Source organism: Myxocyprinus asiaticus, chromosome 39 (genome assembly GCF_019703515.2).
Source record: "Myxocyprinus asiaticus isolate MX2 ecotype Aquarium Trade chromosome 39, UBuf_Myxa_2, whole genome shotgun sequence".
Lineage (NCBI taxonomy): Eukaryota > Metazoa > Chordata > Actinopteri > Cypriniformes > Catostomidae > Myxocyprinus > Myxocyprinus asiaticus.
This window is the reverse complement of record NC_059382.1, coordinates 5,781,482-5,799,624: the sequence shown is the minus strand read 5'-3', so window position 1 is coordinate 5,799,624 and position 18,143 is coordinate 5,781,482. Positions and strand designations below refer to the sequence as shown.

The 18,143-nt window shown below is 38.0% G+C and overlaps 1 protein-coding gene across 8 annotated transcripts in view; it reads right to left on the bottom strand.

The window, feature by feature from the left end:
* LOC127429831 (stromal interaction molecule 1-like) overlaps positions 1-17,692 on the bottom strand; it is a 60,812-nt gene extending 43,120 nt beyond the window's left edge. For 3 of the 8 annotated variants that reach the window (XR_007895361.1, XR_007895360.1, XM_051679085.1), the window contains exons 1-4: positions 17,368-17,692; positions 16,367-16,497; positions 9,272-9,402; positions 1,546-1,660 (exon numbers count right to left, since the gene is read on the bottom strand). Coding sequence is in view for 6 of the 8 variants with exons in the window: in XM_051679085.1 (XP_051535045.1) it covers positions 1,546-1,660; positions 9,272-9,402; positions 16,367-16,487 (367 nt within the window). In the remaining 2 variants the exon portion in view is untranslated. The remainder of the gene's footprint in view (positions 1-1,545; positions 1,661-9,271; positions 9,403-16,366; positions 16,498-17,367) is intronic. The other 5 variants (XM_051679086.1, XM_051679090.1, XM_051679087.1 and 2 more) reach the window with 5 other exon arrangements.
* Positions 17,693-18,143: the final 451 nt, after the last annotated feature.

The window sequence follows — 18,143 nt, the reverse complement described above, 5'->3', positions numbered from 1 at the left end:
ACATCTAACTTGAGGACACACATGCAGTCTTCTCATCCCGAAAAGTTTTCTCGAGAATGTCATGACAAGGGGCCAGCATTAAAACAGTCCAGGGTATTACTGGCACATCGATCAGAGCTGAGCGTGTGTTTTCATCAGCTGGAAATATTGTCAACAAAAAACGCTCAGCGATTGCTGCAGATCAAGTTGACTCTCTGGTGTTTTTGACAAACAATATGAAGATGTATGAGTGAGTGGATAGTTTCGGAATGACATTTTGCCATTTTTTGTTAACATAATACATTACGCTGTCTGTTGAAGCATGTTTTCTCATATTACTGATGCACTTCCACTTATATGCACTTTTGTTACCTCAGTTTCTTTGAGTGCACATTTAGGAAATTATATTTGATTTATGAACGATTGTTTAAAACATTATGCCCTTTAAACAAAGTCATGTCATTTCATTTCAATAAAAAATGCAATGCTTGATATGGTTTATATTTGCTCATTGCGCTTGCGCCCTCTTGTGGGCTTAGGAGACAATACAGTACGTTTTTACAAACTAAGACTGCAGCCTTTAGCGGTTCAATAAATCACACTAGGACAAGTCATGATTTTAATTTGATTAACTGTCCATTTCAGTGTACAAGAAGTAACAGAACACACGTTCAAAATAAGCCTCTGAGCATTTTAAAGCTGTCATGTGTCAGTCAACTGCGCGCTGGTACCGGATACAGTTGGTGCTCGGTACTATTGGTACTGAAGAAAAACTAGTATCATTACATCTTTTTTTTAGTATCGACTTGGTACCAAAGTACTGGTACTTTTGACAAGACTAGCCTGTAATGCAAAATGATGAGATCCTTATAATGACAGAGCAGGCTGCATATATGAAAATACACAGAAATATTAGTTCGCACTTTATATCTTATAAAAAGTATATGTCAGAATTTTCAATGCTCTGTGATTATTATTTTTTATAGTGGACATGAATGGAATGCAATGGTGATTGAGAGATACCTCAAAAGCCTATTGTATCATATTTGATATAGGTAATTTCAACATGCTTTTTCAATAAAATAATATACAAAATTTTAACCAAGCATAAGTTGCTTATATTCAGCGAACACTCATTTTAAAATATCAGTAAAAATATATACATTACTGTCACTTTTACTTTATTAAAATAAGCTGTCATTTATCCCAACATAGGAGTCATTTTATGCAGACGTCCGCCACCATTTTAAATAGATCGATATAAACATTGAAACCAATTTTTTCACAAATAACCACTAGATGGTGCCATAAACATGTGAAACTTACATACCATATGTTCTTTTGAGAACAGAGAGTGAGACAGGAGCCGTCATGCGTTGCGTATCATATTTGATACATATGGCATAATAGGGTTAAATGAGAGCCAAAAAAGGTGCTAAGTAGGCCAAAATAGCTTTGCAAGCACCTGACTATGCAATAGCAAAGGTCATCATTGTCAAAGCGGACTATGAAACGCAGCTTTCTGTGTTCATGGCTCATTAGTCATTATGGAAAAGATGTGCCAACCTTCTGAACTCTTCCAGGCATTCCACAGGTCCTCCACACTGATGAACTGGTCGTCGCCATGGAAACTGTTGTGCTTGGCTTTAGGGTCATGGTAATTGAGGTCCTCTCTTAAAAACTGTTGGATAAAAGGGAACAAAATTGAATCCAATGTAATTAGCAGCTCAAGGATACTTGTGCATGCAACCAAAGACCTTGTGTATAGGTCTTTTTAGCTAATGAAGATTGAGATGCTCACAGACTAGTGAAGTTGTTAACAGCTCTTTCGGGTTTTTCTCAAAAGAAAAAAAAAAAGACCTTGAGATAAAGGTGTGTAAAAGATTTTCCATCAAGTTCTTACACTGCCTGGCCAAAAAAAAAAAAAAACACCATCGCCTTTTGGATTTAAGGCAGTGTTTTGATCTGGGGTTGCTTCAATTGTTCAGGTCTAGGCTCAGCAACTTTATGCAGCAATAAAATGAAGTCAGCTGACTACCTGAATGACTCTCCTGTCATCAATACAAGATCTCGGCCAAAAATTAATGCAACTCTGGATGGAAATAAATGTTGTGGCGTTGCATAAGTTTGTCGAAACAATGTAATCAAAGCTAAAGGCGGTCCAATTAAATATTAGAGTATGCAACTTTTTTTGTTTGGCCAGGCAGTGTATATGCAACTTGAATAGTTCACCCAAAAAAGAGTCATCATTTGTGTCATAATTTACTCACTCCCAATGTCGCTCCAAAATCGTATGCGGTAATTTAGTCCTAGACAATGACAACAAAAAACACTGGTGACGCACCATAAAAGTAGTCCATATAACTTGCATATAGATATTCAAAGTCTTTTTTTCTTTTTCTTTTTATTGTTGAAAATTAACATTTTCATTTTTGGGTGAACAATTACTTTAACAGAAACTTGATAAGGATGAGAATTAATTTAAAAAGGAAGCAATAAAGGCAACTATTTTTGAATGGGGTGGAAAAAAAAAGCTGTTTCTCTGAGAAAACGAGAATTTATTTGACCTCAGTGTGCAGATGACCAGAAGTTAATTCAATGACAATAAACTGTTTACCCCAGAGAATGTCCAACAGAGAGATGATTAAATCAATGGACAGAGTTCAACTTATACTTGGATGTAGCACTGTTTTGAGTTTTCTGGATCTTTTAATACTGTTGAGTGTTTTTAAACGTCCAGCGGGCAAAGGCCCTGTTTGCTCAGACACAGCAGGTAAAAATGATTACACAACATAACCCAACAGAAGGTTAGAGCGCAAATCACAGGATATTTAAGACAGTAAATAGCTTCAAACTGTGGTTAAACTACAAACACTGCAAGAGATTTGTCACAGTTTTGTAAATTTTAGACTGAAACCATTAACAACTGCTGTTCCTATAAAGATTGTAAATTTTAACTGTAACGAATACCCTTGTCTTAATAGCAGCCCATGTGGCTGCTTTTAAAAAAACAGGAGTGGAAGGTATGACTAAAATCTTCTTTCATGTTAGTGGTATTTCTCACAATGCATATCTATACACTGGCAGCCAAAAGTTTGGAATAATGTACAGATTTTGCTGTTTCTTAAGGAAATTGGTACTTTAATTCACCAAAGTGGCATTCAACTGATCACAAAGTATAGTCAGGACATTACTGATGTAAAAAACAGCACCATCACTATTTGACAGAAGTCGTTTTTGATCAAATCTAGGACAGGCCCCTTTTCCAGCAGCCAACACTCCAACACCTTATCTTTAAGTAATCATGCTAAATTGTTGATGAGAGAGGTCAACAGAGAATGGCCAGACTGGTTCGAACTGACAAAGTCTATGGTAACTCAGATAACTGCTCTGTACAATTGTGGTGAGAAAAATTGCATCTCATAATGCTATTCTGAGATGTGGGTTGGCGCTGTTTTGGCGGCACGAGGGGGACCTACACAGTATTAGGCAGGTGGTTTTAATGTTGAGGCTGATCGGTGAATATACAGTATATTTATATTTCCCTCAGGAAATTCAACCTAAATATGCTTTATATATTAAATTACATAGGCCTAACCATGTAGTAATGCCTATGTTAAGATCCAGTATCCAGAGAATAGGACTGGGTAAAAATATTGATTTTCTGATTAATTGCAATTTTTATTTGAATGATCCCTATACTGAATCTTAAAATCCCAAGATCACTATTTTTCCTATTCTTTAAAGTATATTTCAGTTTTGGTTGTTTGTTATATACATATTAAATAAATAGCAACTGAACTGCATAGTTTGGGCAATGTTGTTAAAGGAATATTCTGGGTTCAATACAAGTGAAGATCAATCGACAGCATTTGTGGCATAATGCTGATTACCACAAAAAAATTTTTTTTAAAACAGTGATTATTTTAACGTTTATATTCCTTTAATTTTAAAAAGAAATATTTTCATAATGTTCAAAATTAGAAGGTTCCCAGGGCCAGTGCTAGGATGTGATCTTTGCAGAAGCATTTTGACCTCTAGGGTGGGCAATAGGTTCTCTCTTTGTCTGACAGGTAGTGGGAGTCGTTTCGAAGTCCGACTTAGATGGGGGGGGGGTCTAAGCCCCCCTTAGACCCGGCCTTGGTTCCCAGTAAAATTTACAGCATTAGCTAAGAGAGAATTTTTTTCATATGCAAGCAAAATTGACATTATAATTACAGTATAACCAAATGAATCAGAATCAAATCTAACTGTAACGAAATCTGAATTAGAATCAAATTAAATCTGAAAATCTGTCTCGATACCCAGCCCTACCAGGGAAATACTTTACAAATGAAAGGAACTTAATCTTACCTGATCATTTTCTATTTTTAATTTGGAACTAATTGGAACGCAGACCAAAAGATAAATTAATTGTTTTTGGCATTGATGCAAAAACAGCTGCTTCACATAATGTAACACATTACTGTTCAAATTAAAAAACAAAAGACTTAAAAAACTGTTTTACATAAATGACAAAGTCATTGTAAAATACACAATAACAGCTCACTTATTAATTCAAGCACATCAGCTGAACTCTATACTAATGTGCTAAGTTGTGACATTGCTTGGCAACTGTAAACAACCTAGTCTACACCGGATGCATGTGTTTAACATGTCAAAACTAAACTGCTCCCATTATAAATTAACAAAACTATCAACACTGGAAGTGCCCATCTGCGAAGCAGTTTGCAGATTAAGCTACAGGTTTCTGCTTTTTGTCAAATTTTTAGCCACCCTAGTGGCTGCTATAACTGACATATCGATTAGAGACAGTGACAGATGCTTTGCTTTTTCCCACAAAACATCTAATGTACACACTGCTTGACATCGTGTCAAAGCAGCAATAATTAAAATGACAATTTCACTGGAAATGCTGTCACCATTACTGCACTGTTAAAAGTGAAAATGAGACAAGCTTTTCACACAGTGAAAACACAGTCCTGAAAACATTGAAGCCAAGACATTCTTCAACATGCCCACTCGAAGACAAGTGTTGATTAAGACGGCAAGGGTCCATTCGTACTGTGTGGTAACCAATGCTGAGACAGCTAGTTCTGTTTTCAAATCTGTTACATGCAGCACAACCATATTTATCAGTTAAATTATCTGTATCTATGAGATTTGGCTCAATAATAGATTAGAGAAAAGAATAGACAAAATTCCAGAAACCAAAGATGTGGCTGCCATTGCATCTGATTAGCCATTATGCTGCATGCAGCAGGACAGCACGCCTACACAACATATCGCTAAACTGAAAGGAAGCCAGGAAGGGGCAGGCCCTCCTCTGCTGCATACATTTACAAAATGATATCCAACATGCACCAATGAGCCTGGTGACTGTGGGTTTCCTTGGGCAAAGAGCCAATGGTTTCAAGTAACAAAAGATGAAAAAAATAAATGGTACAAGAACCATCAAAAAATAGTACAAGAAAAAAAAATCAGCTGCACTGTACTCTATTTCTAATGTTGCTCAAAGCTATCTGCCATTTATAGGTATTTACTTAAATGTTTCTGAACTTGGAACCACTCACAGAACTGGCATGTTTCCACCGACTTGAGAGGCGAACGATGTTTTAACTGTCTATCTTGCTACATAACCCGTCAACAAACAGACCTGTAATAATTGTGAATAAAACATGCAACTTTCTGCAACTTGACATTCATAGGAATGGGTGTCCATCAATTGAACAAGCACAGCATTGCCGTTTTCAGTGTAGACGGCTACATTGAGTAAAATGGAAGCAATCTAGTTTTGCGCAAAGCTGTTTTGTTTTGTGTTAGCCTTGCCAGACTGAGCTGTAGCTTTAAAATCTTGGTGACAACAGTATCCTGTAGAGCTGGGTAAAGATATAGATTTTGATTAACCTTGTTCTTTATTTGAACGATCCTGATATGATTGATCCTGATAGAGTTCGGAATTTAATCTAAACAAATGCTTGTGAATCGGAATCAAATAAATCTGGAAATCTGTATCGATACCCAGCCCTATTATCCCGCCTATTACCAGTTCTTGGTTTGAGACCATTTAAGGGGCCAGTGTGGAGCCAACTTTTCTGGTCCAGAACCACCTTATCTGCTGTGGAGACACACAAAACAGTTTCAGACCTGGCACAAGCACCCTGCTGGTGGAAAAGGGGCTAATGTGGTTGTGGCTAGGCTAACTAAAGGTTGGATTTAATGCTTAACATTAAGTTTCAATGGGGGACAGGGTAATGTCCTCCTAGGAATGGATCTCAACCGTGTGAAGATATGGCTGATAACTAGGGGTAGGTAAAAAAAATATAGATTTTCCGATGCATCGCGATCTTCATCTCAATATCGATTCTTAAATCCCAAGATCGATCTTTTACTCTATGCGCAACCCCCCAGTACAATACGAGGAAATCACTCGCATTTGCAACCAAATTTCACGCCATGTGGCTAAAACGTATATTTTTGGCAACTGGCTGGTAAATGTTTAGATTTCACTCCCCAGTGATTGTGTAGTATAGTGGTGGAGGATTCAGCAGCGAAATCCTTTCACTGCTTGCTGAGAGTAAAAGTTGTTCCATGTAATGTGTGTCCAAAGACAAGATCCATGCGACTGATTTGTCATTGAATAATGTCTATTTTAATACCCTTTCTGTTCTCTACAGTCAGTTGTTGATCAAAAACAACAAAACATTTTTACATTTAATTCTAATCACACATAGCACAGATGAAATCAATTCAGGTTCCTCTCATTAACATGCATTCATCTACAGATGCTCTTTACAGAACAGCTGGTTTTGTTAAAGAGACAGTACCAGTTTTAGCATGTGTTCAACAAATTAATGTAAATACTTTTTACAAATTATGCAACTTAATAAACATACTAATAAATGTTATTCATTGATTGAACACATGGATTTGTTCATTTTTAAAAAGCTGATATGTGACCAAAATGATGGAAAACGAATAAAATATCATTACATATTTAAAATCAGTAAAATTTATACTTTTGTAATGTACCTAGTAAGGTCCCCTGTATAATTAACAGCATTAGCTGGAAAATAATTTCTTTCATGTGTAAGCAAAAGGGACATATAACTGAAATATACCTATATGAATCAAATCAAAATCGGAATCAAATTGAGAGCTTGATTCCTACTGATAACAGTTGACAATAGAAGAAAACATTGCTCTTTTTCAAGGCTGTACTTCATATCGTGGTGCCCCTTTTGACCACAACTGTAGGCTGCTTAGAGTTGTATCACCTCAGTCCCTGTAGGGTAAAGTTCTAAAAGATGAGGGTTTTAGAGCCTGGTGAACTACCTAAACTTGTCCGAATAACACTGGCTGGTCTCATAGCTTGCCCAGCTCAAAAATGCCCAAAACCCCTCTGAAACCAGCAAAAAAGACCAGTCTAACCAGCTTGGTAAGGTTAAGGCTGGTTTAAGCTGCTTTTGTTTTCTTCAGGAACCCCAAGAGCACATGATTTAATAAAACCAACAATGACACATGTTTTTCCACGGTCACATAGACTGAGAAAATCCACTGTGTACTTTAGCGTAACCTCTTATACTCTGCAGGATTTTTGGGCTGTGCCCGAAATTTTTCACATTCAAATTTAAAAGCTCCCTGTTCACACATACAGTGGACTAATTTCATAAAGATGGTCTCATTTTACAGATAACCACCTATATTTTCAGAAATGTTTGCAATAATTAATAAATAACTTTGTATATGTTTACAATTTTTTGAAAAACATTTTTTCTTAAAAAAATGAATCTATATGTCTAAAGTTTAAAAGCATTCCATTTCAATTCTGTGTTCAAGCAAAACATCTTATTTTATTGCACTGGATGGCAGAAAATACTAGAAAAAATACTTTTTCCTCGATCACCTTCCATCACATTATACTGATCTGAAATGTAGGTGGTGCTCTTACACATTGAAGCACTCACCCAAAGACAACAAGTCTTTTTTTGAAGTGCTGAGAGCTTCCACAATGTTTTGTTGAATATCTTGGCTTCTGAGTTGTCTAGAAGCCCAACCTGGGTGTCATTGGAAAGCAAAGAATCCCAGCTTTACAATGATTTGTAACATTTCACCTTCTATAGATGGTAACCTGTTTTGCTGATGATTTGTTTTTCTACTGGATTTCATATTTTGTTCTACATTTTTGTGACACAACATTGGATTATTCACCTAAGCAAGCTAAGAATTAAAGTAAACAAGTAATTTCTTTAACTCATTTTAAAGCAAACAACCCAAGGTAAGATTTGATTTAAAGTTTTAGGTTGTTTGGGGCTTACAGATCAGTGGTCAGCACAGAAAAGAGACATTTGCATTTTATGCCTTGCCGAAATAAAATTTCACTTTGTGATACTTTTGAAAATAACTGTGGTATGACAGCAACTTTTATATTCATTTTAAAATTTCAAAAACGTAAACTCTAGGTGGCGCCAATTTGCAACACAAATGTTTCCAGGACATATTTTGTTATTTTATGTAACTTCTCTGAAAAGTTAAGATTCTAAGTTTTCAAATGGTATCACATATGCATCCAGGGACTTCAGTGTTTTAAGTGATAATATAGCTCCTCCCCACTGAGTTTAAGAGGTTAAACTGCCCAGACCACTGGAAAGAGCATTAGACAGAACGAATCAGCAAAATCTAATTATTTACACCCATCCTTTAAAGTAAAGGATCCTGGAAGGTAAAAGGAACTTGTGATCCATGTGCGATCTTGCGACTGTACAGCTTGTAAAATGAGCTGTGGAATATTAATCTTATTTTTTGGGCAAAATAGAACAAAATATCCCTGCTGAAAAAAAAAACAGCCTAAACCAGGTAAGCTAGTTTGCTGGTCTGAGGTTGTCTCCTAGGCTGGTCTGGTTTTCTGGTTTCACTTGACAGCCGGTCAGGCTGAAAGGCCAATTGGCCGATCTGCTAAATCAGCTAAACACCAACTTGGCCAAGCTGGGAGACCAGCTAGACCACTTTAAACCAGCTAAACACAGCAAACCATCTTCGACTGGTTTAAGCCATTTTTTTTGCCTTTGGCTAAAAGCATCAGGCTACCTATCAGCATGTTATTCATTCTCCTTCAGTCTGACATGAGCATTCCCATTATATAAGAAAAATTAATCAACTGTTTAAGCAACTACCCCAAGTTTGGGGTTAGACAGAAGAGGACAATTGTTAATCAACTGCCCAATTAACTAAACTTTAGCCACTTAAAAACAGCTTAGTAGCAACTCTGAAGCTAGAAAAGCAAATCACTGACCCCATCAGTCTCTGCAACATCCACATTTCCATTGGCGTCATCATCCATTTGTTTGTGAATGCTGCGGATGGCCTCAAAACTAAGGATGGCGTTCTCATCCTGGCAAAGGGGTTTGTCAATGCGGCAAAGCTCTGCAGGAAAGAGACAGACACAGTGAGTTATTAAAACAAAATAGGTCTGCAAACCACCCAAGTTATTACTCAAGGTCACAGCGGTCCATATGGGTTTCAAATGTGCAACCTTTTGGTTTCCAGTCCAACTCTTTAACCACTAGACCATCACAATCCCCTAGAGGTTAAATTAGGAAGGAGTAGTCGAGCATATTACAAATTTCTGTCCCACATTACAAAAGGAAGCAATGAAAGTGCGCCGCCACTTTGGAAATAATGAGAAGACAATACAGCATGTTACATTAGTGATCACTGCTTTGACTGTCCGAGGCCCCTCAGCACTCTTTAATGAGCACATCAAGACTGTCTGCCTCTGCAGCGAGAGGACGAGGTCCAATTTCAAATTTCCAAAGTCCTTCCTAAAGGCCTCCTCAAAATCCCATTCCGCCTGTGGGAGGTTTCCAGCGCAAACTATAAGAGAGGATAAATATAGACCAGGAGGTGGTATTAACTAAAACTAGCTGACAACTATTTTTAGTCCGTAAATCTGTACAGCTGTTAGGTTACCACAGAAGAGGTTACAAAGGCCTGGAATGGTCTGTTAATACTTTTTCTTTTTCTGGGCAGAGAAAGAAACAGAAGTAGGGGCATTCTATAAAACAGGCTGACTTGACAGTACCACTTTAAAGAATTAAATGGAACTATTCCTTTAAAAACATTACGCATCAACAGCGCCAACCATGCATTGACATGAAACAACAAGATTTAGGTGAGAGAAACATTTCCATTGTTGCCCATGGCAGGCAAAAGTCAAAGTACTGACAAACATGGCAAAACAGAAAATAGACGTCATATAGAAACCAGAGATTCTACTCTCACAGCACTGCAAGAGCTGAGACAGAAGTCTTAAGGATATCTAAAGTGAATCAAAGTCCCCCTTAGGGGTTGGTAGGTATTTGGGGATGGGGGTGGGAAGGCTGGCAAATAAGACTTTAAGAAAATCAAATCAAGTTTCTGAAATGTATCACTTACCAAACAGAATGAACAACTTTTGAGGACATTAAATACACCCTCTAATGAAGCAGTCTGAGGAATGCAAAACAAACTGAGCAAACCCAAAAACATAAGCAATATCCAAAGAAATTATGCAATATTATATACTGCACAGCTACTTCAATAAATAAATGGACCTGAAATTTGAGTTTAATTGTTTTATCATAAGAAGAAACAGACCAAAGAGGGATATGAAATACATAAAACTAGCACAGCTTTGAAGGAAATCGGTTGCTTGGGACAATGGTCAATAACCTTATCACAAAATAAACCCTGACTGGTTGATCAGGGCTTGCCTTTTATCATCCCAAAGGTGGTTATTTTTTGCAATACTGACTGTACATTATCCCACGTACTACACAGCTAATTACTAAAAGAAATTAAAGTCCACAGAAGATAGAACTAGCAGTGCGTCTAAGATACAAATACTGTATATCATTTAGCAGTCATTATACAAAGAGAAAGACTTAACAGAAAAATGCAAACAGATCTCACTGTGAATTCGGCAACAGTAGGTTGGAAATTATTTTGTGCTTATCGAAATTCGAGCCACTGCTCCCAGTGGACGAAGCTGGAAGTATTGTTGAGTGTATGAGCACGTGTGCACTCGTTACCTGGTAAAAAAATGACCACAAAGTGGCACCAAAAGCGAGATGTAAAGGGAGTTGAAAATGCAACCTTTGAATCACGCTCACCAGTGATTTTTCGAACCAGAATCTGCATTTCTCCAGCGTCTTTGAAGCTGTATCAGTAGCACCACAGGAAAAGGTAAATATACAGTATTGAAATTAATGCAAAAATGTCTGATTGGAGACGCCGCTTATCAGTAACTCGGCAGAAATGGGCCTATGTCAGAGTACTGGAAAAATCACTAGCAACCGACCAATCAGAATGAAGTATTCCAGAGGTGTAACTGCCCTGACATTGGGGGTAACACTATCGCCCTGCCACACAAACGATCAAACACACTTTAAGTAATGAAACAGTGGGCTTGCAATGCATTAGCCAAACATCTGGGTTTGAGTACTTGCGTAGACTATATTTCTGGCCTTAAGGTACCAACTGATGGTATACATGTCAAATACGTTTTACATAAAGAGCTTTTTTTGTAACATGAACAAAACTTTGACCAAAAGCACTGCCATAATCACTGGTTATATCGCTGAACCCTGTTTAGATACAGCAAGTCATGTTTCTTGTCGCATTATGTAATAATTCATTCTCCTGAAAACGATTTTAATAGCGCAGCTAATCAAGAACAGTGTCAATAAGTAAACCTTCACGTTAACTTAATCACATTAATGGTTTTCCCTTACGTGTTAGGACACAAATGCTTGCGTCTCAAATGGGCAGAACAGGGGACCAGAAGCCTCAAGTTTCTTTCTGTTTATCTGCCATTATATAACTGAAAGGAGATGATGGGCCAGTTGTCTCTAAGGGCCCGCTGTTGATGAGCACACCAACTGTAGCTAATGAAACACTCTCCTCCAGTAGGGCTGAAAACAAAACCAGGCCAGCGCCACTGATGCCGTTTACTCTGTGGAGCATGACCCTCAACCTCATGAGACACTGGGCTCTCTCGGCGTGGTTCTCTCAGGACCTGACACACAGGAAGTTCCAAAGATCAAGGGCTATAGAGGTGTGATGGTTACTGATCCTCTTCACTGACGCTTAAGAGTTTTTAGTCACAAGGATGCTGTTGTGGTGCACAAAATATATGTAGAGGTTTTAAAAGTAGGGCTGCACGATTATAACAAATCATAACTGTCAATTATTACCCTTGATATTGTAATTGGAATTCATTTTGATTAATACACTTTACATTAAAATACTTACTTTGTGTGGAGCATCTGCATGCCATATTCTTTATGTAAGCTACGAATTCTAAACTAACCGAGAACTGTTTCTAAAAGACTTAAGCTATTCAAATTTTGAATTATACACAAAAGCAGGCAACAGACTTGTTTGTGATTGGTTACAATGCTCATACATATAAATAGGGATTTAATTCGCCAGTTTCATCACGATACGATCTTGTATCGATCCTCTTAGCCATCGATCCAATGTTTGCCGGTACCTCAAAGTCTGCCACGATACGATTTCGATTCGATTCAGGGGCCTGCGATCGATTTTATGATATTATGTGCCTATTTTACACAATCAATTACATTTATTTTGTCAAAAATGCAAACAAAATAATAATTTAAATATTTTATTGAGCTCTCTGAAATGTGCAAATCCAATATCCACACTGGGACATCCACAACAAAATAAGGTACTTCAGTATATATATCAAAATCACATACAAGTGATCATCAACATTTGGTTGACAGCTCGTTGCCTTATGGAATTTGGTAAACACTACTGTAACAATTTGTCATCTCTACAATAGCCAAGCAGTATTTCAATCCAAAATACTTACATATACACGACAGGAGATTATGTGCTATCAGAGTTTTTTCTTGGCTACATCTTCCACGGTTGTATTGAAAAATGAAGTTACAATTTACAGCGATAAATGTTAGTAAGTGTGTTGATGTTAAGATGTGAAAAGTCTTGTTATCGATGTTGGTGCAACAAGGCAGGTGTTTCCTCTCTCCCTCTTCAGCGCTGTTCAGAATATCGAGGCTCTTTAGCCGTTGGCATGGTCAGATTGCTCCAAAAGTGAAAATTCTCATGTAGAATTCAAATGTGTTGCATGTGCCACCATATTGAGGGAAGCCTGATTTAATCGCATCTGTGAGCCGCTCCGCGCTATCCCATCACTGGAGCTCGCAGCCCTGTTGACACACTCGCACATGGATACAGCAGAGTGCAACTTCAATCACCCTGTGCACATCCGTGGCCCACATGAGAAGCATATTTAGTGCTTATAAAGCAAAATTAATTTCATAAGGTTGCTGCATCGCATGACGGAAATGTGTACGGACGTGGCTGGCATTAGAGCATTAAAAAAAAAAAGGTGCATCTTTAAAAAATAAACATTGCTCTTTACGCATTGTATCGATGACATTGCATAGTTGGTTAATGATTGATGCACCAATCCAGATCAATGGATCGTGACACCCTACATATAAACACCTTAAATAGCAAATTTTTACCCAACATGAGTAGACCTACATGGTCTGATACAATTGAAACTTTTCACTATTAGTTAATCGTGGCAGCTGTAATTGTAATCTTGATTGTTAATTCGAATATCAAAGCGTACTGTTGTAAATCACTGAAATATTGTCAAGAAATATGTATTAAAATAGGATATGGGCAACAGTTTTAAAGGTGCAATGTGTAAATTCTGTGCCACTATAGCATCACCAAAAGAAATGGACCCTTTTCACATTTCCAGGTTTGAATGTGGAAGTAAACTATAGCGGAGTAAAACTTTCAGTGGGAAAGGGAGAACACAGCAAATGTAATTTTTGCTTTCCCACTTGCTTCAACAGGAAAGGAAAAATCCACTACTGTATCATCACGACTAATAAACTAGTGGTGCACCAATCAGGAAATTTGAGGCCGATGTGATCACTGATTTTTTAACACCGAGATGGGCCGATACCGATCCGACTTCAAAAATATCACTACAGACAAAAACTGGGCATCACACCAAATAAGTGGGAATCAAACACTACTCGGCCTGTAGTATTCGATCAATAACTCACCTGGACACACATGCCCTCCCATGTTAGGAGACATCTGACAGATGTAAACAAACATGGATACTGAACCGGCTACCGTTGAAGTTACTGCTTCTCTGTGTCGCGAAAGAAATGGGCAAAGCTCATGAGTACGTTTTTGGGTGGGAAGACATGGCCAGTACGGCCTCTAGTGACGGCAACACGAGTTACGTTCAAGTTTAACAATTTCGCTCGATTTTCATTAGCTGCTCACCGTATGATGAAAGATTTAAATTGTGGAATCATACACTACGAGATTTCCTCTGTAGTGGTGGATAGTTTGCTCAAAAATATCAAAGAGTCTGAGGGTGAGAAATTGATATGGAGGTTAATGAATTGTGTTCGTATGTATTAGTATCGCATGTTTGAGCCCATCCACGCAACACTAACATCCCTAACATAGGAACTGTAACATTTCTCTAAAAACCATGTGGCAGTCAAGGACAAGATAGTCCTTTAACTATAGTGACTGACAATAGTGCATCTCTACAGCATACACAGCATGTTTTATAAGAGTGGTAAATATGGCATAAACAGTATACACTGTAAACAATCAGAAAAAAAAGGCACATGGCCCAGGCACATTGCATTCCTGATATCAATTTGTGTTGCAAAATCTCACCCATATGACATACTTACTCTACAGGAATCAGTTTCAAAAGTAGCATACCAAACAAGTGCAACAAAAACTGCTGTAACTTTAGAAAGAAGCTTGTTAGGCTTCAAATGATAACAAAAAAAATTCATATACATTTCAAAATTGAGAAAAGTATTTGGCCAACTTTTGATCGTCAAACGTTAGTGGGACATGTCCATAGTTGATGAAATACACCCGTCGTTACTCTTCTAGGACTTAAAGGGAACTGACTTTATACATAAACTAGAGCAGGGACTCCATACGGGTAAATTCAGGGCAACACTGTGTCTGAATAAGGGTGGGATTGTGCAACAGTCTGGTTTGACCTGTAGCCGGATGTTGTAGTAACGCTTAATGACTGGGCTATGTTCCAGTTCAAGAAATCCTTACAACACACTGTGGTTACTGTGGCTGTTTTCCCAAAGGGCTTCGAAGTCATTATGTTGCAGTCAAAATTATTTTGTTCAGTAACATAACACAGAAAAACAAGCACACTAGAAGGCTATGGCAATCATTTTAAAGGCCAGCTTTTGTGTCTTCAAGCTTTACGCTCGGCCCATTCAAGCAGAACATGACTGATGATGGACCAGTCCAAGACTTAAGTCAACAAAGTGCACATATACTAACATCAGCTTTATATAAACACCAATTGCATTAAGAAAATTGTTCACTTAAAGGAATAGTTCACCCAAAAATGGAAATTCTCTCATTATTCACTTACCCTGATACCATCCCAGATGTGCATGACTATCTTTCTTCAGCAGAACACAAATTTAGGTTTTTCGACTGTAGGTCCTTATAATGTAAGTAAACGGGTGCCATCAGGCTGCTGGCTATTTGATGGTCCAAAAGGCATATTTAGGCACCCTAAAAGTAATCCACATGACTCCAGTCGCTCAATAAATGTCTTCTGAAGCAAATAGATAGGTTGGTGTAAGAAACAAATCAATAATTAAAACTTTATTAACTTTTTAGTTCATTACAAACAGCATCCCAGCACTGGCCGGAAGCACGATTAAGTAAAAACATTTAAAGAAGTTAAAAATGTTTTAATTATCGATTTGCTATTTCCATCATTAGTGGCTGTCGGAGAAGCCCACCAAGAGTAGAAACCAAAACACAAAAAAACACAAACCAATTACGCACATATAATGGAAGTTTCACACCAAAGTCAAAACAGAGTTTTGCTACTCCACTAAAGCTGTTGCACACATTCGTTAAGCACAGGCATCCGAGCAAGACTCAACAGATCCCAATCATCTCTTGGAATCTACACAGATGAACTCTAAGGAATAGCTACCTTTATAAGGCATAGAACAGACAGACATTCAGAAAGTAATTGTACATGCAATGACGTGCTAGGCACCTTTATTTGACACGCTGCCAAAGTGCAGCCTAACCCAAGACAGAGCTTAACAGAGAATGCAATCCCATCCTATTCTCAGCCGGTCCACATTTAGACCCCCCTACAATTTCTAAATAAGACTACAGCACTGGTACGGAAGGCTCCAATGCACAGAGTTTTGGAGCTCATCTTTCTTGTTGAAAGGGGTCGTCACCTCGTTTATGATGACATTGCAACTTTTCTCAGACAAAAATAACAATTCCAGGGCATGCTCACCTGACACACCGTTGTCCACTGGTTGGGGGTCTGTGCTAACTTGAACAGGCTTGTCCGCTCGACATTCCCACAAGAAGCACATACACACCATCCAGAAAGTCACCAGTTTGCTGAGCTCCATACTGGGACAGCTGGTTTGGCATGAGAGAGAAAGAGAGAGATCTTGTCACCTTCTACTCAACACATCTACAGTGGCATACACCCTTCCATGTAAACTATTACAACAACATATTTCTATATATTATTATATTCCATTGTCTTACATTGCATTTTATATTATATTATCTTACACATATTACTGTAGATTTGTTTATGTGCATTTTCACACTGTATGTTACATCGCTGTACCTACAACCATTTCCACTGGCCTTGCTGTGTGGCAATAAAATATTTTCTTCACTTCTACTCTATTCTATTAAGTACTAAAAAGTACAGTAGGTTATAACTGTCCCAAGTATACCCTCCTTAACTAGCAAATTGTTTAAACACTTAAGTGGAAACTATGCAGTTCAACAAAGTCTATTTGGCAATATTGCACCATCATGCAACACTTGCTCAACTATATTGGCCATCTGAAAGGTTTATGTACAGGACATGTATCGTTAGTCTATACTGCTCTTTCATATGAAGGCACACACACAGTTTCCTCATTAAAATCTTAATAATTAGCACATTATCCAACATTGTTAAACATCCAGGTGTGACTCTAGGTGGTTTAAGAGCACATCTGGACTAGTTTGAGTCACGTTGCTCGTATTTGCTTATGAAAACTCACCAATCAAACATTAGACACACATTCGCCTATCCATAAGAAATCACACTGAAATATCATTATATTGCATGCAGTTTCATGCGCACCTGGCTTTGTGGCAACACGAGGCCACTAGCACCCACCTTTTCCCGTTTCTTAACACCCAAACCCATCGCTGAAAGGCCATGCATGGGTTTATATATATATAAAAGACAAAGACAAACGTTAAATCGTTTAAAAATGCTACTACCTTGGATTCTAGTCTGGAGCGTCTCACTGTTTGAGATTCAACTCAAAGGTTCGTCTTCACGGCTCATCTCTCCTCCCATGAGACTCCATGGAGGCTATTCATTGAACCATTACCAAAAACAAACGATTACAGTCCAGTGAGCTGTTCTGTACAAGCTCCCTGCCCGCCGATGAGGAAATAGGGCAGGTGGACGGTGGTTTCCTCGTCCTCTATCAGAGACAGGCCGTTTCTGCTGCGCGTTCTCCTCAATTCACACCGGGTTTGCTCTCGCTGGCTGGCTGCGGAGCGACGCATGCGCAGTCACACACTCTGCCAGACTGCACACAGTTGCACATCAAATCCCTCTGCCTGATGACCAAAGTTCTTTTCAACTGTCTGCCACAAAAAACAAAGCTGTCGTGACAGCATTAAATTGACCATAAATATGTACACAAAATACAACAAATAAACATAATTTATATAACTGATTTAGAAACAGGGATGCTAAACAGCATTTGATGAACAGCATTTAAATAAATATTTCGCTACAAAAAAATTCTGCACAATGCTGCACAGGGAATAAATCAGTGCACCCTTTTTTTCATTTACATAATTTAATTTACTCATAATTTAAAACTACAGTCAAGCTTTCCCCTTTTGAAAATGTAGTTCGCTACGCTACATGCTAACAAATCGTAGCAACTGAAATCTACATTAAAGCTGATTTTGGGAGTAATATTTTTAGATAGGCCTACATAGTCTAACTGCATGGTTTATTTTACAATCAGAGAATTAAC